Source organism: Hypanus sabinus, chromosome 2, assembly GCF_030144855.1.
Source record: "Hypanus sabinus isolate sHypSab1 chromosome 2, sHypSab1.hap1, whole genome shotgun sequence".
NCBI lineage: Eukaryota > Metazoa > Chordata > Chondrichthyes > Myliobatiformes > Dasyatidae > Hypanus > Hypanus sabinus.
The window spans coordinates 195,783,394-195,807,365 of record NC_082707.1 but is presented as its reverse complement, the minus strand read 5'-3'; the positions used below and the strand labels follow the sequence as shown (position 1 = coordinate 195,807,365).

At 41.1% G+C, this 23,972-nt stretch overlaps 1 protein-coding gene across 1 annotated transcript in view; it reads right to left on the bottom strand.

Annotated features, from left to right (window-relative positions):
* The window catches only part of LOC132404108 (cation channel sperm-associated auxiliary subunit beta-like), a 116,701-nt gene that overhangs the window by 37,307 nt on the left and 55,422 nt on the right, over positions 1-23,972 (bottom strand). The window contains exon 4 of the mRNA XM_059988156.1: positions 7,177-7,321. Coding sequence (XP_059844139.1) covers positions 7,177-7,321 — 145 coding nt within the window. The remainder of the gene's footprint in view (positions 1-7,176; positions 7,322-23,972) is intronic.

Here is a 23,972-nt window from a genome sequence, read left to right as displayed (position 1 = left end):
TTCCAGGGAACATACAGCAATGAGCCTAGAACAGTACTTCTACAGCAACTAGTCTTTGACCCTTGCCTAACCAATGCCTAATTAAACTAAATCTCTTCTGCCTGCAAATGATTTATATCCCTCCAGTCCCTGCATATTCGTGTGGCTATCTGAAAGCTTCTTAAATTCCATTAACATATCTGTATAACCCTCAGGTTCTGTCAGCTGTGTAAGTCTAGGGAAGACCGTCTCTGGCCCCACCAAACATATGAGATTGAAGAGCAAAACCTCCTGTTTGTGTGGATGCTGTATGATGTGTTACCCTGTTACAAATCAGTAGCATGAAATAACAGACAGTACACCATGTTCAATTAAATGATTCACCTTTATATTTCTACATTTGACTAACGGATTAGTAAAGTAAAAAAAAGGGGCCATTTTAATAAAACAGTCTAATGTGCACAAGTTAGAGCTCACTGTTTCCCTTCCACTGGTCCTCCATCAATTTTCCCAGGCTTCGACTCCCAGCCCCAATACAAGTCCACTCCTTTCTGGTGTCAATGACCTCTCCTTACTGGCATCTTCTCTCTCCATCTTCCACCGAACAAAAGACTCAGATCATCTCAGTGTCAGGCACACAGCCGGAAAACAGTCCCCTCATTGGATGATTCACTTTCCAAAGCACCTGTTATCTCTACCCATAACCAAAACAATGCTGCTATAGAAAGACCATTACATTAGCAGGGTGTTACATCTGCTTCCACCAGTTCCAGGCACCTACCACCACCTGCTTAAAAAACTTGCCCCCTTTACCTTAAATGCCTGAGAAAAAGTATTAGAATCAGGTTTATCAGGTGGAATGTGCTTTGTGAACCACATGGGGAGGACATTAACACTGATGGCAACACTGGCTACATCAGCTTCTGTGTGGACCCTGTAATGCCATCAACAACTGCTTCCCTAACAACAAACCATGCGTCATCAGTGATCTAAAGGGTCTTCTCAACCACAAAAAGAGAGCGTGAAAGGAGAAGATCAAGGTAGCTAAAGAGGAATACAGAAGAGAGCTGGAGAACAAGCTTGGGTAGAGTAGCACACGGGAGGTGTGGAGAGGCATGAAGAACATCATTGGCTTCAATCAGCCTAGCTGTAGAGCCTTGGAAAGCAGCTGTGAATGGGCTAATGAGTTAAACCAATTCTTAGATGGAACAGAGTTTGTTAAGTGTGTCCAGGATGGATTCCTGTCACAGTATGTTGACAGGCCGACTAGGGGGATTGCCATACTAGATCTAGTATTAGGTAACGAACCAGGTCAGGTCACAGATCTGTCAGTGGGTGAGCATCTGGGAGACAGTGATCACCGCTCCCTGACCTTTAGCATTATCATGGAAAAGGATAGAATCAGAGAGGACAGGAAAATTTTTAATTGGGGAAGGGCAAATTATGAGGCTATAAGACTTGCGGGTGTGAATTGGGATGATGTTTTTGCAGGAAAATATACTATGGACATGTGGTCGATGTTTAGGGATCTCTTGCAGGATGTTAGGGGTAAATTTGTCCTGGTGGGGAAGATAAAGAATGGTAGGGTGAAGGAACTATGGGTGATAAGTGAGGTGGAGAATCTAGTCAGACAGAAGAAGGCAGCATACGTGAGGTTTAGGAAGCAAGTATCAGGTGGGTCTATTGAGGAATATAGGGTAGCAAGAAAAGAGCTTAAGAAGGGGCTGAGGAGAGCAAGAAGGGGGCACGAGAAGGCCTTGGCAAGTAGGGTAAAGGAAAACCCCAAGGCATTCTTCAATTACGTGAAGAATAAAAGGTTGACAGGAGTGAAGATAAGACCGATTAGAGATAAAGGTGGGAAGATGTGCCTGGAGGTTGTGGAAGTGAGTGAGGTCCTCATTGAATACTTCTCTTTGGTATTCATCAATGAGAGGGAACTTGATGATGGTGAGGACAATATGAGTGAGGTTGATGTTCTGGAGCATGTTCATATTAAGGGAGAAGAGGTGTTGGAGTTGTTAAAATACATTAGGATGGATAAGTCCCTGGGTCCTTATGGAATATTCCCCAGGCTGCTCCACGAGGCGAGGGAAGAGATTACTGAGCCTCCGGCTAGGATCTTTATGTCCTCATTGTCCACAGGAATGGTACCGGAGGATTGGAGGGAAGCGAATGTTGTCCCCTTGTTCAAAAGAGGTAGTAGGGATAATTTGGGTAATTATAGACCAGTGAGCCTTATGTCTGTGGTGGGAAAGCTGTTGGAAAAGATTCTTAGAGATAGAATCTATGGGCATTTAGAGAATCAAGGTCTGATCAGGGACAGTCAGCATGGCTTTGTGAAGGGCAGATCGTGTCTAACAAGCCTGATAGATTTCTTTGAGGAGGTGACCAGGCATATAGATGAGGGTAGTGCAGTGGATGTGATCCACTTGGATTTTAGTAAGGGATTTGACAAGTTCCACATGGTAGGCTTATTCAGAAAGTCAGAAGGCATGGGATCCAGGGAATTTTAGCCAGGTGGATTCAGAATTGGCTTGCCTGCAGAAAGCAGAGGGTCGTGTTGGAGGGAGTACATTCGGATTGGAGGGCCTGGTGGTGTCCCACAAGGATCTGTTCTGGGATCTCTACTTTTCGTGATTTTTATTAATGCCCTGGATGTGGGGGTAGAAAGGTGGGTTGGCAAGTTTGCAGATGACACAAAGGTTGGTGGTGTTGTAGATACTGTTGAGGATTGTCCAAGATTGCAGAGAGACATTGATAGGATGCAGAAGTGGGTTGAGAAATGGCAGATGGATTTCAACCCAGAGAAGTGTGAGGTGGTACAATTTGCAAGGACAAACTCCAAGGCAGAGTACAAAGTAAATGGCAGGATACTTGGAAGTGTGGAGGAGGAGAGGGATCTGGGGGTACATGTCCACAGATACCTGAAAGTTGCCTCACAGGTAGATAAGGTAGTTAAGAAAGCTTATGGAGTGTTAACTTTCATAAGTCGAGGGATAGAGTTTAAGAGTCGCGGGATAATGATGCAGTTTCCTGCTGGGATAGAGCTAATCAACACATGAAAAATTGTTCAGCCGCTGTTACCTCCAGAACCAAGGCCATTCCAATTTCAGTTGTCAAAGTGTAATACACAGACAATGCTTTAGTGCTTGGTTAGAGGCCAAGCTCCAAATCATCATCGGATTATTCACTAAAATGTGAAATAACTTTACACTTCTCTCCAAAACAGAAGTCCTCTATCAATCTGATCCGACTACACAGGTTGTTCCCCTGACAATACAGATGACTTGGGAAATGTGGACCATTCACTAAAATTTACCTACTTAATGACTAATTATTGTTTAACTACTAATTGTTAATTAGTAACTAATTTCCCTATCATCTCCAATGTAATTGTTTAGCTTTAAAGTCGTCGATCTGGCAATCAAGTGCTCAGACACAGCAGACAATTTATGGCCTCTTCACAGCTCAAAGTACATTTATAATCAAAGTATATACATATTCTGCAAAAGTTTTAAGCACCCTAGATTTGCTTATACAGTTTCAGATGGCATGGCCTCCACAGATCTCTAATCTCAACATCTTCAAGGCTGCCTGGGATTACCTGGTAAAACAGAAGTAGGTGAGACAGCCAAAGTCTTCAGAACCATGGAAATCCTCCAAGATATTTGGAACAACCTACCAGCTGATTTTCTTATAAAACTGCAAGACAGCATATCTAAGAGAACTGATGCAATTTTAAAGGCAAAAGGTGGCCAGACCAAATACTAATTTGATTTAGTCTTTTTGATTATTTACTGCTCTTTCTAGTAAGTTTTGATATTTAGAAACTTCTCATTATTTTGAAAGTATTTTTGCTTCACAGATTTTTTTCACATGACTTTTGCACAGTAATGTATCTGTTACCAAAGACTAACTTGAGATTCATTTTCTTGATCATCACTCTCTTGCATGCTTCAGAGACCAAAATACACCCCCAAAGCACTGCAAGGAGATCACTAACATTACCACTGCAAAATCCTACATATCTGATGATGATGACGTCGACTCAAGCCTGAGAGGCCACCATCGGGCATTTTCATGCCTTACAAGTAGAGATTGTGGCGTGCCACTCCTCACACAGACATTTCGCAGTATTTTTCTTTATTTTACGAGGTTGAGTTGCGAGTTCAACACTCAACCCGGCACAGATGGAAAGCATACTCGGGAATTGACTGGATTCAAACTCGGGAACCTCCATTCCGGAGTCAAGCGCTGATGTCACTGTGCCACCAGGTCGGCCTACATATCTACTGTAGCATAATCAGACCAAAGTCCTCCTTCTGACCAATGTTCTCAATCTAGAGGCCTTATTTACACTCACTCAACTCCACATCACTGAAACTAAATTTCCAAACAGATATACTCCAAATTCTGTCATACAAAATATCATCATGTGGACAGAGTGGAAGATAAAAGGATGTTGTCAAATCCTCCTCATGGGAATCTCTGGCACTTGACTACTCAAAATGGGGGAGCAGCACTGGGGTCTTACCAAGAATGCAAAAAACATTTGAGCACACAGCAGTCCATCAGATTCAGATGTCACTAAAATAAACAGCTTTTCTTGGGTTTAGGAATTGACCTGATTATTCTAAGAACCAAATTATCAACAGTATCTTTCACAATTGGCTAACAGTTGAGGAAAGGCAACTTCTTTCCTACAGTATTCTGTACGGATGTGACTCCTGTATTATAAGTGTTTCCGAGGAAATTAAGGATGATGCAGGATAGATGCATTACAAAAACAAAGACATACTTAAATAACAAAATAGTACAACCGTGGCTGACAAGGGAGGTCAAAGCTAATGTAAAAGCAAAACAGAAGGCATACAACAATGCAAAGATTAGTGATAAGACAGAAGATTGGAAAGCTTTTAAAAACCTACAGAGAGCAAGTAAAAGGATCATTAAGGAGGGAAAAGATGAAATGTGAAAGCAAGCTAGCAAACAATATCAAAGTGGATAGTAAAAGCTTTTTCAAGTACATAAAAAATAAAAGAGAGATGAGTGGATATAGGACCACTAGAAAACGAGGCTGGAGAAATAATATTGGGGAACAAGGAGATGGCAGTTGAACTAAATGAGTATTTTGCATCAATCTTCATGGTAGAAGACACTAGCAGTGTGACAGACGTTGAAGGGTAAGAGAGGAGAGAAGTGAGTGCAGTTACTTTTGCAAAAAAGAAGATGCTCAAAAAGCTAAAACTAATGGTACATAAGTCACCTGGACTAGATGAACTGCACATTAGGGTTCTGAGAGAGGTAACAGTAGAGATTGTGGAGAGATTGGCAATAATCTTTCAAAAATCCCAGGACTGTGGCATGGTGCCAGAGGAAAGGAAAATTGCAAATTTTGCTTCACTCTGTAAGAAAGGGGGAAGGCAGCAGGAAGGAAATTATAGACCAGTCAGTCTAGCTCAGTAGTTGGGAAGATGCTGGATTCAATTATTAAGGATGAGGTTATGGAGTATTTGGTGACACAGGAGAAGATAGGACTAAGTCAGCATGGTTTCCTTAAGGGAAAATCTTGCCTTATGAACCTGATGGGATTCTTTGAGGAGATTACAAGTAGGATAGATAAAGGAGATGCAATGGATGTTTTATATTTGGACTTTCAGAAGGTCTTTAAGAAGGTGCCACATGAGGCTGATTGGTAAGTGGCAGCGAGTGGGAATAAAAGGATCCTACTATGGTTGGCTGCCAGTGGCTAGTGGTGTTCCGCAGGTGTTAGGGCCACTTCTTTTTATGCTGTATTTTAATGATTTAGATGATGGAATAAATGGCTTTGTTACCAAGTTTGCAGAAGGTATGAAGATTGGTGGAGGGGCAGGTAGTGTTGAGGAAACAGGTGAGCTGCAGAAGGACTTAGATAGATTAGGAGAATGGGCAAGAAAGCGGCAAACAAAATACAAAATTAGAAAATGCTTGGTCATGCACTTTGGCAGTACATATACATGTGCAGACTATTTTCTAAATGGAGAGAAAATCCAAAAATCTGAGATGTAAAGAGACTTGTGAGTCCTTGTGCAGAACATCCTAAAGGTTAATTTGTAGACAGAGTTGGTGGTGAGGAAGGCAAATGCAATATTAGCATTCATTTCAAGAGGTCTAGAATACAAGAACAGGGATGTGATGCTGAGGCTTTATAAGGCATTGGTGAGGCCTCAACCTAAATATTGTGAACAGTTCTGGACTCCAGATATGCTGGCATTGAAGAGGTTTCACAGGAAGTTCACAAGGATGATTCTGGGAATTAAAGAGTTATCACACAAGGAACATTTAATAGCTCTGGGTCTGTACTCACTGAAATTTAGAAGGATGATGGGGGATCTCATTGAAACTTTTCAAATGTTGAAAGGCCTAGATAGACTAGATGTTTAGAATGTTTCCAATGGTGGGGGAGTCTAGGACAAGAGGGCACAGCCTCACGATAGGGAAACATCCACTTAAAACAGATGTTGTGGAATTTCTTTAGCCAGAGGTTGGTGAATTTGTGGAATTTGTTACTACAAGCAGCTGTGGAGGCCATGTCATTGGGTGTATTTAAAGCAGTACTTGATAGGTTCTTGACTGGACACGGCATCAAAGGTTATGGGGAGAAGGCCAGGGAGTGGGGTTGAGGAGGGAAAATAAAGGATCAGCCATGATTGAATGGTGGAGCAGATGTGATGGGCAAAATGGCCTAATTTTACTCCTATGTCTTATGGAATCCTGGAACATTGAGTTGCCAATCCTAACCCTCCTGCAACCAAGTCTAACTAATGGCTACAAGGTTATAATTCTACGTGCTGATCCATGGTCTGAGCTCATCTGCCTTTCCTACAATACTCCTTGGATTGAAATATATGCAACTCAGAACATTAGTCCCATCATGCTCAACCTTTCAATTCAGGACTTTCTATGTAGGCTTAACAATATCTTTTCCCACAACCACTCCATTATCTTCTCTGACAGGGGTTCCCATACCCCAGAAACTCTAGTTTAAATCACCGCCACTCTGTGCAGCACCTGCAAACTGTCCCATAAGGATATTAGTCTCCCTCCAGTACAGGTGGAAACCATCTCCTTAGTACAGGTCCTATCTTCCCTGGAAGTATTTCCCACAATATACATATTGCATATGAAAGTAACAGCAAATTCTAGGTGTAAGCTTACCTGGCTTAGTATAATAGATATTGTTGGCGGAAGTTATGAAAATCACTGTATAGGAATAAGGACATGCAACTGCCTTGATGACATATTCATTTTTCAATTTGATTAATACATCAAATGAATTTCCACCATCCTTTGAATACCAAACCTGAAAAAGGAAAACTGCAGAATTACTTCTGAAAATATTTGTTGTACTATACTGTACTTTCCCAGAACTCGGAGGGCTTGGTGCATGAATTCAGAACCAATGTGTTATCTTGAAGTAAGCTCACTATGGTGGCTACCATTAGCTAATATCATACCCTTTTTAATAACGTTGTCAGTTTAGTGCCAAATCTGTTTTTCTTTTAATCCTATGAACACCTGGAACTAATGGAAATGACACATATTTAAGACATTTCTATTAGCAGAAACAAGAGGTCTCATTTCCATTAATATAATATAGAGATATACAAGTATTTCCTGATAATGATGACAGTAGTACTTCCAAATCTACTTACTGAGATATACACTCAGTGGCCACTTTATTAGGTACACCATGTACCTAATAAAGTGGCCACTAAGTGTACGTTCATGGTCTTCTGATGCTGTAGTCCATCCACTTCAAGGTTCAACATGTTGTGCATTCAGAGATTCTCTTCTACATACCACTGCTGTAACATATGGTTATTTAAGTTACGATCATCTTCCTGGCAGCTTGAGCTAGTTTGGTCATTCTCCTCAGACTTGTCTCATTAACAAGGGGAATTTTTTGTTTGTTTTATTTTGTACCTTTCTGTGTAAATTCTAGAGACTCTTGTGCTTGAAAAATCTCAGGAGATCAGCAGTTTCTGAGGTACTCAAACCACACCATCTGGCACCAACAATCATTCCACTGTCAATCACCTTGATCACATTTCTTCCCCATTCTGATATTTGGTCTGAACAACAACTGAATCTCTTGACCATGTCTGCATGCTTTTATACATTGAGTTGATGCCACATAATTGTCTGATTAGATATTTGCATGAAAGAGCAGATGTACAGGTATACCTAACAGAGTGGCCACTGAGTGTACAAAGCAAATAGGGCTCAATGATAAGCAGCAATATAGATTAAGACATATCGCTCAGATGAAGTCTATGTTATTTTTGATTTAATAAGTAGAATAATAAAATACATTAACTACTGTAATACATTATTTTAACTGAACACAATTTCTCTAATAGTGATTAGATTAGCTTCATTTGTCAGATGAACATTGTAACATCAAAACGTACAATGAAATGCGTAATTGGCATCAACAGCCAACACATCCAAGGATGTGCTGGGGCAGCCCAGAAGCGTCACTATGATTTCGGCACCAACACAGCATGCCTATAGTTATTCCATATTAAATAACTTGGCTGCTTTCTGCCATATCGAACATTCATCATTGGAAACAAGGCTACATATACAGAAGACAAGTCAATTTTGTCTATGTTGCAAAACGCATGGAAATAATTTGATATGGTATCAATACCTTCATGCTATTGTTTTGAGTGTCATAGAAACTCTACACTACAGCAGAGAAACAGGCCCTATGGCCCATCTAGTCTATGCTGAACTATGATTCTGCCTAGTCCCATTGACCTGCTCCCAGACCGGAGCCCTGCATTCCACTCCCACCCATGTACTTATCCAAATTTCTCTTAGGTTTTGAAATCTAGCCTGCATCCACCATTTCTGTTAGCAGCTTGTTCCACACTCTCACCACCTTCTGAATGAATAAGTGCTGCATCACGTTCTCCTGAAATATTTCACTTTTTACCCTTAACCCTTGACGTCTAGTTCTAGTCTCACTCAACCTCAATGGAAAAAGCATACTTGCATATATTATCTCTATACTCCTCATAATTTTATATACCTCTATCAATTTTATATTACCTCTATACCTCTACCTCTCTACCACCACAGAGAGTGGTGAATCTGTGGAATTTTCTGCCACAGGAAACAGTTGAGGCCGGTTCATTGGCTATATTTAAGAGGAAGTTAGATATGGCCCTTGTGGCTAAAGGGATCGGGGGTATGGAGAGAAAGCAGGTACAGGGTTCTGAGTTGGATGATCAGCCATGATCATACTGAATGGTGGTGCAGGCTCGAAGGGTTGAATGGCCTACTCCTGCACCTATTTTCTATGTTTCTATCAAATCTTCCCTCATTCTCCTGCACTCCAGGGAATAAGCTCCTAACCAAATAACATTTTCTTAAAGCTCAGGTTCTCAAGTCATTGCAAATTTTCTATGTACTCTTTCAAACTTATTGATCTGATTCCTGTAAATAGGTGATCAGAACTCCACACAATATTCCAAATTCCAAACTTCTTTTACACCTTCAACATAACACCCCTACTCCTATGCTCAATACTTTAGATTTCTTAAGGCCAATGTGCCAAAAGCTCTCTTAATGCCCCTATTTACCTGTGATGCAATTTTCAAGGAATTATGCATCTGTATTCTCAGATTCCTGTCCTCCTACACTCAGTGCCCTACTGTTCACAGCGTAAGTCCTACCCTGGTTTGTCCTCTGAAAGGGCAATGCCCTACACTTGTCTCCATTAAATTCCATTTGCTTTTCTATACCCCATTGTTCCAGCTGGTCCAGATCTCACTGTAAGCTTTGATAGCCTTCCCTGCTGTCAACTATGTCCCTAATCTTGGTTTCACACCAAAATTTGCAGATCCAGTTTGCCACACTATCATCCAATATCATCAAAAGCACGAGGCTGATAAAAGAGGAAAAAAGGAAACTAGTTCTGCTGCTAGAGTCATGGTCTGGATTGGGTTCCCTTTAAATTTACCTAGTTGTGTTACAATCCGGACCACTGACTCATTTCCCTTTAATTCCTATTTTCCCGTGTCCCTCGGGCTTGGTGATTAAAGGCAACTTACTCTTGACCAAACTGGCAGTTTATAAGTCTCCGGCTTCAGTCGTTCGGGGTGAGAGCATTATGGAGAGTTAACGAAGTCACCGAAGCCAGTGCGAACCCAAGTCATCTAGCAGGAGGCAACTAAGTTTCTTGCCGGAGCAAGCCAAGTCTCCTCCCGAAGCAAGTGCCTGCAATCTACCTTACCTTGCCAGAGCAGGTCTGGGCAAGGTTAACCCACCAGGGTGAGTCGAGAGCTCCTGCTGCTTGGAGCAAACTTGGGCCCAGTTATAGTACTGTCCGTTGTTTTGTTGTCTCCTATCCAGCTCAGTAGGCAGGCTGTTTGCTGCTGCTCGAATGGACTGTCGTTGTGTGGTCTCCGTATCCATGTCCTATGTCTAAAAGGAGTCCCGGCCCTGTACCCTAGAAGGGTCCTGACCCTGTGTCAAAAAGAGTCCCGACTCCGTCCTGTGTCTCAGGAGGATTCCTGGCGCAGTGTTTCATGTCCTGTGTCAGAGTCTGTCCCATGAAGAAGAAGAGTTCCAGCTCCATGCCCTGTGTCTAAGGAGGAGTCCCAGCTCAGTGTTCTATGTCCTGGTGTTCCAAGTATCAAATGCTGGCTCTGGTGTTCCACATACCAAGTCCTGGCTTGGGTGTTCAACGTATCAAGTCCAAGCTCCAAGGCTCATGCTCCGGGTCCTTGCTCTGATCTCCGAGCTCCGAGTCCTAGCCCCAGACCCTGAGTCCCAGCCTAGTCCTGGGCCTGAGTCCTCGTCCTGGGCCTGAGTCCTCGTCCTCAGGTCCTCAGGAGGGTGATTTTAGATGCATATCATATTTATACTGAGTTAAATACTGTATGTAATTAGTTTTGCTACAATAAGTGTATGGGACACTGGAAAAATGTTGAATTTCCCCCTGGGGATGAATAAAGTATCTATCTATCTTTATGCCTATCCTCACTTCCTCTTTGCTCTCCTTGATTTCTCTCTATTCTATCATTGTGTCACAGCTCTCCTTGTAAATTGTAAAAAACTCTATTTAGTTAACTTTACTAAACATGTTTGTGTCTTGCATTTGGGTCCTCCTCCAGCACCCTTGCCCCTCCACATTGTGACAGCTATTAGGAATGAACATATGCAGATACATCAGACTTTGAATTTAATAACATGGGAGCTCTTTGATTATAAGTTTGTAAGTCATACAAATGATATTATTATGACTTAATATTATAAGTACCTTAATATTATAATGATCTCTAGCAAATACTGTGATCACTATTGATAGAGAAGCAGGTGCTTGAAGCCAACCAAGTATCCTTATACTCTGTTCCCATTTTTTACTTTTGGATGACTGGTCTATAAGTGATTGAGGAAATGGGACGTGGTGCTCACTGTATTCAACATTCAAACAATATTGCTTATTCTGTCCTAGTGTTACCTTGGTCTTATTCTAACTGCTTTATGCTGGTTTAAAAGAGGATTATAGATGCTGCTTCTCTTACTTCTACTTTAGGAAAAACTATTCTGGAACAAGTTTGTATGTTTTTTTAACCTCCTGTGAGTTATTACCCATCTCAGACTTCTCTGGGAATTCTTTTCCCTGGAGATTTTCAGTAATTTATTAGCTCCTTGCCCCTCTAAGTCTTAGTTTATTTTACTGCCTTGGCATTATACCATCATCCCTTCAAAACTAAATAAACTCAAAAACTAACTAATAAACTCAAAGATCTTGATCCTAGGGCTACAGGGAGGGAGTCACCCCTAGGTTGCAGGAAGCAGGTAAATGGGAGTTGGATTGTGTCCAATCAGTCAGCAGGAGCACAAGAAGCAGAGATTACATTTAGGTCTGCAACGTAAGTTTTTAAAAGGCAGTGCTTCGCGCCAGTTTTCAGAGTTGGACTACTTCCAATCAGCATGTGAAGAAGACAGATGTTTCATTTAGGTCTGTGGCTGAAGTTTAAAAAAAGGCAATATTTCACAGCAGTTTTTGGAGTTGATCTGTGCCCAATCAGTGAAAGAGCCTCATTAGAAAGGGTGAATTTAAAAAAAGGCATAGGAGAAGCTGAAGTCAGATGTATTAGTATTACAGACAGACATACTTTATTGATCCCGAGGGAAATTGGGTTTCGTTAGAGTCGCACCAACCAAGAATAGTGCAGAAATATAGCAATATAAAACCATAAATAATTAAATAATAATAAGTAAATTATACCAAGTGGAAATTAGTCCAGGACCAGCCTATTGGGTCAGGGTGTCTGACACTCCAAGGGAGGAGTTGTAGAGTTTGATGGCCACACACAGGAATGGCTTCCTATGACGCTCAGTGTTGCATCTTGGTGGAATGAGTCTCTGGTTGAATTACTCCTGTGCCTAACCAGTACATTATGGAGTGGATGGGAGACATTGTCCAAGATGGCATGCAACTTGGACAGCATCCTGGACAGCAGAGTAAAGGGAATTACAGAGGTATGAGCAAGAAGCTGGCCAAAACTGATTGGAAGGGAACACTAGAAGGGATGATGGCAGAGCAGCAATGTCTGGAATTTCTGGGAGCATTTCAGAAGGTACAGGATAAATATATCCCAAAGAAGAAGTAGTCTTCCAAAGGCAGTATGATGCAATTGTAGCTGACAGGAGAAGCCAACATTACAATCCAAAGAGAAAGCATATTGTGGTGAACTACATATACCTGTCTGGACACGCCCCCCCCCCCCCGCTGACTGCTCCTGTGGCTCCTCCCACAGACTGTGGCTCCTCCCACGGACCCCAGTATAAAGGCGACTGGAGGCACAGCCCCAGCCTCAGTCTCCAAGATGTTGTGTGGTGGTCACTTGCTGCATGTTCTTTTTTCCAGACAATAAAAGCCTATATCTCGCCTCACTTCTCCGAGAGTTATTGATGGTGCATCACATACAATAAAGCAAAAATTAATGGGAAGTTAGAGGATTGGGACGTTTTTAAAAACCAAAAACAGGCAACTAAAAAAGTCATAAAGAATGAAAAGATGGAATATGAACGTAAGCTAGCCAACAATATTAAAGAGGATACAAAAAGATTCTTCAGATATATGAAGTGTAAAAGAAAGGCGAGAATAGATACCAGACCACTGGAAAATGATGCTGGACAGGTAGTAATAGGTGACAAGGAAATGGCAGATGAATTGAATAAGTATTTTGCATCAGTCTTCAATGTGGAAGACTCTAGTATGCTGGAAGTTCAATAGTATTGGTGTACAGAAGGGGGTTAAGTTACTATTACTAAGGGGAAGGTGCTTGGGAAACTGAAAGCTCTGAAGGTAGATACATCACCTGGACCAAATGGTCCCCAGGATTCTGAAAGAGGTGGCTGAAAAGATTGTGGAGGCATTAATAACAATTTTTCAAGAATCAGTAGATTCTGGCATAGTTCCAAAGGACTGAAAAATTGCAAATGTCACTCCACTCTTCAAGAAAGAAGAGAGGCAGAAGACAGGAATTTATAGGCCAGTGAGTCTGACCTCAGTGACTGGGAAGATGTTACAGTCAACTGTCAAGGATGTAGTTTCAGAGTACTTGAAGTCATATGATTAAATAGGCCTTAGTCAGCATGGTTTCCTTAAGAAAAATATCTTGCCTAACGAATCTGTTGGAATTCTTTGAAGAAATAACAAGCAGAATAGACAAAAGAGAGTTGGTACATATTGCGTACTTGGCTTTTCAAAAGGTGCCATACATGAGGCTGCTTAACAAGTTAAGAGCCCATGGTACTACAGGAAAGATACTAGCTCCAATAGAGCATTAGCTGATTGGCAGAAAGCAGAGTGGGAATAAAGAGAGCCTTTTCTGGTTGGCTTCCAGTGACTAGTAGTGTTCCACTAGTGGGGTCTGTGTCTGAAACCAGAGGTCCATGAGCCAGTACTCATCAAAAGATCAGAGGTGAAGTTTGGCAACTTTAAATTCCTCGGTATTATTATTTTGGAGGACCTGTCCTGGGTTCAGCATTTAAGTGCAATTATGAACATAGCACAGCAGCGCCTCTACTTTCTTAGGAGCTTGTGAAGATTCAGTATGACATCTAAAAATTTGACAAACTTCTATAGACTTCTATAGATCCATGTTCATACAATAAAATTCACTCTACCTAACACAAACTATGAATGCATTCACCAATCACAATCCTGGACAGCAATAAAAAATATATGCTCTTCACCTGGGATCCATATGCATACAGATAATACAGGTTTGCATACAAAAACAATCCGTTTGGAGAAAATGATGTGTCTGGGAAATGAAATTCCTGGAACGGTTTTTTGACAATGATATTTAAGTCATTATCCAATTTCCACACTGTAATTGTAACAGTAGTCTGGGAAGAAAAATAAATGAATTTGATCTTGTTTACATAATAAAAAGTTCATTTCATATACATCTACTTTTATTTCAAACAAATGAAGCTGAACAATTAAATTTAAAAGGTGAAAAAAATAAGTTCCAGCATTCAGTAAATGAACATCAAAAAAATGCAAATGGAATTGATGGCTTCATGGCCAAGTTTGTAGACAATATAAAGTAAGTGGAGGGACATGTAGGGTTGAGGAAAGAGGGTGTCTGCAAAAGGACTTAGATAGAATAGGAGAATGTTTAAAGAAGCTGGAGATGGAATACAGTGTAGGGAAGTGTTTGGTCATGCACTTTGGTAGTAGGAATAAAGGGATAGACTATTTTCTAAAGGGGAGAAAATTCAGAAATTAGAGGTGCAAAGGATCTTGGAAGCCCTTGTACAAGATTCCCTAAAGGTTAACTTGCAGATTGAGTCAGTGGTAAGGAAGGCAAATACAACATCAGCATTTATTTTGAGAGGATGGGAGTATAAAAGCAAGGATGTAATGCTGATTCTATAAGGCGCTGGTCAGACCGCACATGGAGTATTGTGAGCAGTTTTGGGCCCCTTATCGAAGGAAGGAGGTTCATGAGAATGATCCCAGGATAAAAGGGTTAATGCATGAGGAGTGTTTGATGGCTCCGGGCCTCACTGGAGTTCAGAAGAATGAGGGGTGATTTCATTGAACTCTATTGGATATTGAAAGGCCTAGATAGAGTGGATGTGGAGAGGATGTTTCCTATGGTGGGTGACTCTAAGACCAGAGGGCACAACCTTAGAATGGAAAGGTGTCCCTTTAGAACAGTGATGAGGATGAATTTCTATAGCTAGAGGATTGTGAATCTGTGGAATCCATTGCCACAAACAGCTGTGGAGACCAAGTCATTGGGTATATTTAAAATAGAGGTAGATAGATATTTGATTAGTAAGGGCATCAAAGTTTATGGACAGGAAGCAAGAGAATAGATTGAGAGGGATAATAAATCAGCCAAAATGGAAAGGCAGAGGAGACTCAAAAGGCTGAGTGGCTTAGTTCTGCTTCTATGGCCTCATGGTAATGTGATCCTCGTAGCCTACATAGGCACTCAGAATGATGACCAAATAATACTACGGTATTGACTTTATAATCTTTTGACAGTTAATACCTGGACTGACAGTACAATGATAGTGTTTCGCTGATTGTCCCACACGGTAGAAATAATTCCTGGAATAGGTTTATTTGGAGGAAAGCAAAGTCTCCACTTTTTGAAATGAGACAAACTATAACGACAAGATTCAATCTGAGAAAGAAAAAGGATGTAAAGTTTCAAGGACTCAAATGAAATTAAAGGAAATATGCTTCTGAAGTTTTATTTTCTAGCACCGTTACAGCAAGTTTCCATTTCATATACAAAATGTACTTATATTCATTGTCATAAATGTAACCATGATAAAATAACATTATGGCTTTCAGATAGTTGTCTGTGGAGGCAAGTCATTGTGTATATTTAAGGCAGAGGTTGATAGATTCTCAATTAGTCAGGACATGAAGGGTTATGGGCAGAAGGCAGGAGATTGGGGCAGAGAGTCAAATGGATCAACCATGATGAAATGGTGGAACAGGCTCAACGAGCCAAAGGGCCTAATTCTGATCCTATATCTTATGGTCTTAACATCTTTTCTTCAATGACTATCAATACAGTGTGCCTCAAGGATGTATGCTTCAACAACTGCTCTACTCTCTCTACAGTCATGACTGGGTGGCTAAGCACAAATCAAACAACATCTATAAATTTGCCAATGACAACATTGTTGTGGTCCTCACTGAGGAGTCAACGGTGGAAAGAGTGGACAGCTTCAAGTTCCTAGCATCGTCATCTCAAAAGATCTATCCTGGGACCAACATATTGATGCCATCGCAAAGGAGGCACACCAGCTGCTTTATTTTGTTAGGAATTTGAGGAAATTTGATATGTCACCAAAGATTCTTGCAAATTTCCATAGACATTTAGTTGCAGAACATTCTGGATACATCACAGCTTAATAAGGAGTCCCCAATGAGCACAATCACAAGAGGCTTTGGTTATTGAATCAGCCAGCTCAATCAAGGGCACAACCTTCCCTACCTACAAGGATTTCTTTAAGAAGTGGTACCTCAAGAAGGCAGTATCCATCATTAAAAAAGATCTAGGACCTCAACATGTAAGACTTGCCCTCTTCTCCTTATTACAATTAGCAAGGAAGTACAGGAGCGTGAAGACCCATACTTAGCAACAGCTTCTTCCCCTTCAGCACCAGATTCCTAAATGCTTCATGAACCCATGAATACTACCTCATTATTCCTTCATTTTGTACTATATATTTAGTTTTGTAATTTGTAGATTTTAAGTCTTTGCACTGTACTGTTGCTGCAAAACAACAAATGTCCTATTATACAGTGTTGTCTGATTCTGATTATGAAAAGAAAAAAAAGAAAAGGCAATTCTCAGTGATGAGAAACCACAGTACAGGGGACATAGAAACTGACCTGAATTTAACGTAAAGTCCTTACTTGAATTTTTTTCCTCTTACTTCCGTGAATTTAAATCCACCTACCTAACTTCTTATCTCTCACCCCCTAAAGATTTAAACATTTCCTTATCTATTTCTCTCTGAATTTCTACTGCTGAGTGAAAAATAATGGGCCCAAAATAATTCCATATCACAGACCTGGAAAACTTGTGCATCTTAAACATGAAGGAACTGTACTTACATTGCTGCTGCCAGGATGAACCACAGTAATGCTCAAATAATCTACCAAAAAAAAACAAGGACATTTAAAATATGAGAAAGAAAGGCTAGGAGATATTGAAAGCATTGAAGTGGACAAGCTATCTGGTTCCAGCACAGTACATTCCTCTTTTGACAGGACCACATCAGTTTTCAAGGACACAGTTACTTACAGAGAGTTGGGAGAGTGGAAAATAAGAAGATTGGATGGTGGTGTTGGCATTGTTGCCAATTTTCATACATATACAAACAATATCTAATTCCTTAGAGTTTTAAATGTACCATCTCTATCATGTACCATCTGTACTAATCCTGTTGATCAGCATTTGATCCATAGCTTTATATTTTTTGATGATCAAGTGCTCATCCATTCACTTTTTAAATGTTTTGAGAATACCTGTTACCACCACTTCATTGAAAGTGGCGAGTAGATTGAGAAAGTGGTTTAAAAAAGCATAGAGGACCGGATATTATCAAGAATACTGTGGGCTTTATAAATAGAGGTACACCCACAGAAAAACCCTAATTTCATCCAGTTTTGGTCACATTTTAGATTTTGGGAGGGGACAGAACATATTTATTAAGATGCTTCTAGGGACAATAGATGAGTTCTATGTGTAGCCTGGAAAAGATAGGAGATCTCTGTGGAAGAGAGGAAATTGTGAGGCCTGCTGGAGCATTTAAAATCATTAAGTCTGGATAGAAAAGGCAAGAAAGAACTATTCCCACTAGGAAAATATTCACAAACGAAACGACATAAATGGTTGGAGGCAACACACACAAAATGCTGGAGGAACTTAGTAGGCCAGGCAGAATCAATGGAAAAAGAGTAAACAGTTGACATTTCAATCCTGATGAAGGGTCTTGGCTTGAAACATTGACTGTTCACTCTTTGCCGTAGAAGCTCCCTCAACTGCTGGAGTTCCTCCAGCATTTTGTGTGTTTTGTTTGGATTTCCAGTGTCTGCAGATTTTCCCTTGTTTATATTCAACATCTCCCTGGAATACAATCCATTGCGCCCTCAGTTTTCAAAGCAGCAACCATCATTTCAGTGCCAAAAATGGTGACAGTAACTGCTTAAATGACTATTATCTGGTGGCATTAACATCAACCATTATGAAATACTTTGAGTAGCTGGAAATGGAGCACATTAAAGCCTTTCTCCCAACTACATTGGACTCTGTCCATTTTGCTTATTGCTCAAATCGATCCACTGACGATGCAAGCAACATTCTCTGCCCTGTCCTACCAGGAAAATGGGGTCTCATATGCCAGACTGCTGTTTATAGACCTTCAGTTTGGTGTTCAACACTACTCTAAGCCAGAAATTAGGGGAGAAACTGTCCTCGCAGGGTATCAGCACTCCCTCTGCAATTAGATACTGGACTTCTTAACAGTAAGGCCTCAGTCAGTCCGTGTGGGCAGCAACATCTCTAATCCCATCACACTGAGTGATGCACCATCAATAACTCACACTGAGACGTAAGGCGAGATATCAGCTTTTATTGACTGGAAGAAGGAACCAGGAGTGAGTGACCATCATACTACGTCCTGAGACTGAGAGAGAGCATAGGCTTCAGATCGCCTTTATACAGGGGTCTGTGGGAGCAGCCACAGGAGCAGTCAGCAAGGGCATGTCCAGACAGGCACACGTAGTTCACCACACTGAGCACTGGCATTCCCCAAGGCTGTGTGCTCAGCCCATTGTTATTCACACAGTTGACACATGACCACGTTGCAGGATCCAGCACAAACTGTGTCATCAGGTTTGAGGATTACACAACAGCGGTTGGCTTTATCAAAAACAATGACAAGACGGAGTATAGAGAGGAAGTGGAGCAGCTGGTGGATTGGTGTGAGAAGAACAACCTAAGCCTAAATGTGGAGAAGACAAAGGAAATCATTGTGGACTTCAGGAAGGAGCAGACAAACCATCCACCTCTGCGAATACATGGCTTCTCTGTAGAGAGAATTACGTGCATCAAATTCCTAGGAGTTCATATCCCAGATGATTTCACCTGGTCTCTTAATACTGTCTCCCTGAATAAGTAGGCACAGCAGCGCCTGCACTTCGAGGTCAATGTGATCAAGGCAAGCAAGGCTCCCCCCACCCCACCCCTGCCACCGATCTTGACTGAATTTTACAGGACCACCATTGAGAGCATCCTGACATACTGCATCTCAATCTGGTATGGGAGTAGCTGAGCATCGGACTGGAAGTCCCTACGAAAGTGTGAGAACAGCTAAGAGAGTCATAGGGGTCTCCCTACCATCCATCGGGGGCACTTATCAATAGAGCTGCATACATAGAGACCTTAGCAGTATCAAGGATACAACCCATCCATCTAGCATCCTCTTTGACTTTCTACTATCAGGCAGGAGAACTATGATGCATAAAAACAAGTACGGTCAGGATGAGGAACTGTTTCTTCCTCTAGGCCATTAGACTTCTGACTCTCTGCTGTATCGTACCCAAAGTATCACTGTTCTGGACATTACAATATTCAATATTAATGCACTTTACCTTGTTACTTATGTGTGATTTATCTGTAGATTTTATCCTTACCTTCACAAGTTACCGTGTGTTTTGTGTACTACTGTGCTTTACACCCTGGTTCAAAGATACTTTGTCTCAATTCTATATACACGATATGGTTATATACATTATATACATGTTTATAATTAAACAACAATAAACTTAACTTGATGTGCTTCTGTGATAAACTGGAAAGTTAACACTTTTTACAGTATTGTACTCCCTCAGTATTCCATTCAAATGGGAGGCTAAGTTGTTCACCCAAGTATTTAAGTCATATTTAAGTTACATTTCTTGATCATTGGACTCTGATAGTACACATAATTTAATCAATTTATTGTGAACATCTGTGCATACTTGCATAATGTTCATTTTAAAATTAGCACAAATTGAAGCTTGCAATTTCTTATTTAGTGTAAATGAAAACCAATTAATTTTGTGATGAACACTTTGGTGGGTAGTTTCAAAGAGTAAGAGAGAAATCCAATAAATACAAACTTGTCTCAGAGGTGCATTTCCACTTTAAACAGATTCATGCTGCTCCAACTTGGACAGTTAGAAATATTACACAAACACAAATAAGGCTCTCCTTCAGAGCCTTATTTCTCCATTCTAATGATGGTCTAACTTGCCAAGGTCTTCAGCAAGCATATTTTCAAAATAGTTGCTCTGGTATTACAGCAATTCCATCCAGTGTACGAATCTAGCTGGAAACCAGATTTAGATCAGAAATTATGTAAGGTCCTTAATTGTGCAAGAGTTGCACATTTCTATGCCAGTTACAGCCCACTATTCTTCAAGCCACTTTTTTAAAATGGAAAACAATTAATTTTTTACATCCAAATTTTCCTTTTAAGAAGATAAAACTGTTCTTACCTGTTAAATTTGTTTTCCGAATGTAGCACTGTTCAGTATACCATAAGAATACATTATCATTTGTTTTCTGTTAATAAAGAGAGGTACTTCACTTATTTTGGTTATATGCCAGTAATAAGACATATCTGATCTGGAAAAGAATGATTTAACTCACATTCACATGTGAAAACACGTTTTTAAATAGTGGGCATTATTTATTAATTATATAAATGATTCATCAAACAAAGGACATAAAATTCCTATTTCTGAATAAGAGTTTGATGCCATTGAGGTATTTGGAAGGGTTTTATTTGGTTGCATCATTTTTTCATTGCAAGCTTGCAAAGGGTGAGCCATCAAAGCCACCGATACATATCACCTAAAATCTGCAAGGATTTGTTGCCCTCTTATTTATTTATAGACGCAGCACAGTAACAGACCCTTCTGGCCCAATTCAATTATACTCATGTGACCAATTAACTTACTAATTCATGCATCTTTGGAATGTGGGAGGAAACTGGGGCATCCAGATGAAGCACACAGTCACCAGCACAATATACTGTACAAACTCCTTACAGACTGTGGCAGAATTGAAGCTACATTTCTGGCACTGTAACATTATTGCGCTAACTGCTACAGTACTGTGCCGCCACACTTTGTTGTTATTGATCCCAGAAGCTTGTTCAACTATAGCCCACAGTAGGTTACTGATACCCTGAAGCTTACATAGAAACATAGAAAACATACAGCACAGTACAGGCCCTTCGGCCCACAAAGCTGTGCCAAACTTGTCCCTACCTTAAATTTACATAGCCTTTACCCACAGCGCTCTATTTTTCTAAGCTCTATTTTTTGTAGCCACCTAGGAGTCTCTTAAAAGACCCTATCGTTTCCACCTCCACCACCGCCGCCGGCAGCCCATTCAACACACTCACCACTCTCTGCATAAAAAACTTACCCCTGACATCTCCTCTATATCTACTTCCAAGCACCTTAAAACTATGCCCTCTCGTGCTAGTCATTTCAGCCCTGGGGAAAAGCCTCTGACTATCCACACGATCAATGCCTCTCATTATCTTGTACACCTCTATCAAGTCACCTTTCATCCTCCGTTGCTCCAAGGAGAAAAGGCTGAGTTCACTCAACCTATTCTCATAATGTATGTTCCCTAATCCAGGCAACATTCTTGTATATCTCCTCTGCATCCTTTCTATGGTTTCCATGTCCTTCCTATAATGAGGTGACCAGAATTGAGCACAGTACTCCAAGTGGGGTCTGACAAAGGTTCTATATAGAAACATAGAAAATAGGTGCAGGAGTAGGCCATTCAGCCCTTTGAGCCTGCACTGCCATTCAGTATGATCATGGCTGATCATCTAACTCGGAACCCTGTACTTGCTTTCTCTCCATACCCCCGATCCCTTTAGCCACAAGAGCCATATCTAACTTCCTCTTAAATATAGCCAATGAACCAGCCTCAACTGTTTCCTGTGGCAGAGAATTCCACCACCCTCTGTGTGAAGAAGTTTTTCCTCATCTCAGTCCTAAAAGGCTTTCCCTTTATCCTTAAACTGTGACCCCTCGTTCTGGACTTCCCCAACATCAGAAACAATCTTCCTGCATCTAGCCTGTCCAATCCCTTTAGAATTTTATACATTTCAATAAGATCCCCCCTCAATCTTCTAAATTCCAGTGAGTATAAGCCTAGTCGATCCAGTCTTTCTTCATATGAAAGTCCTGCCATCCCAGGAATCAATCTGGTGAACCTTCTTTGTACTCCCTCTATGGCAAGAATGTCTTTCCTCAGATTAGGGGACCAAAACTGCACACAATATTCTCGGTGCAGTCTCACCAAGGCCTTGTACAACTGCAGTAGAACCTCCCTGCTCCTGTACTTAAATCCTTTTGCTATGAATGTCAACATACCATTTGCTTTTTTCACCGCCTGCTGTACCTGCATGCCCACCTTCAATGACTGGTATACAATGACACCCAGGTCTCGTTGCATCTCCGCTTTTCCTAATCGGCCACCGTTCAGATAATAATGTTTTCCTGTTCTTGCAACCAAAGTGGATAACCTCACATTTATCCACATTAAGTTGCATCTGCCATGAATTTGCCCACTCACCTAACCTATCCATGTCACCTATATGGCACCTATCCTATATAGCTGCACAATTACCTCTCGGCTCTTAAACTCAATCCCACAATTGATGAAGGCCAATACACCATACGCCTTTTTAACCACAGAGCCAACCTGCACAGCTGCTTTGAGCGTCCTATATTCTTGGACCCCAAGATCCCTCTGATCCTCCACACTGCCAAGAGTCTTACCATTAGTACCATATTCTGCCATTATATTTGACCTACCAAAATGAACCACCTCACACTTAACTGGGTTGAACTCCATCTGCCACTTCTCAGCCCAGTTTTGTATCCTATCAATGTCCTGTTGTAACCTCTGACAGCCCTCCACACTATCCACAACACCTCCAACCTTTGTGTCATCAGCAAATTCACTAATCCATCCCTCCAGTTCCTCATCCAGGTCATTTATAAAAATCACAAAGAGTAGGGGTCCCAGAACAGATCCCTGGGGCACACCACTGGTCACGGGCCTCCATGCAGAAAATGACCTATCTACAACCACTCTTTGCCTTCTGTGGGCAAGCCAGTTCTGGATCCATAAAGCAATGTCCCCTTGGATCCCATGCCTCCTTACTTTCTCAATAAGCCTTGCATAGAGTACCTTATCAAAAGCCTTGCTAAAATCCATATACACTATACCAACGGCTCTATCTTCATCAATGTGCTTAGTCATATCCTCAAGAAATTCAATCAGGCTCATAAGGTACAACCTGCCTTTGACAAAGCCACGCTGACTATTCCTAATCACATTATGCTTCTCCAAATGTTCATAAATCCTGCCTCTCAGGATCTTCTCTATCAAACTATCAACCACTGAAGTAAGACTCACTGGCTTATAATTTCCTGAGCTATCCCTACTCCCTTTCTTGAATAAGGGAACTACATCTGCAACCCTTCAATCCTCTGGAATCTCTCCCGTCCTCATTGATGATGCAAAGATCATTACCAGAGGCTCAGCAATCTCCTCCCTTGCCTCCCACAGTAGCCTGGGGTACATCCTGTCCGGTCTCGGTGACTCATCCAACTTGATGCTTTCCGAAAGCTACAGCACATCCCCATTCTTAATATCTACGTCCTCAAGCTTTTCAGTCCACTGCAAGTCAACCCTACAATCATCAAGATCCTTTTCCATAGTGAATACTGAAACAAAGTATTCAATAAGTATCTCCACTATTTCCTCCGGTTCCAAACACACTTTTCCATTGTCACACTTGATTGGTTCTATTCTCTCACGTCTTATCCTCTTGCTCTTCACATACTTGTAGAATGC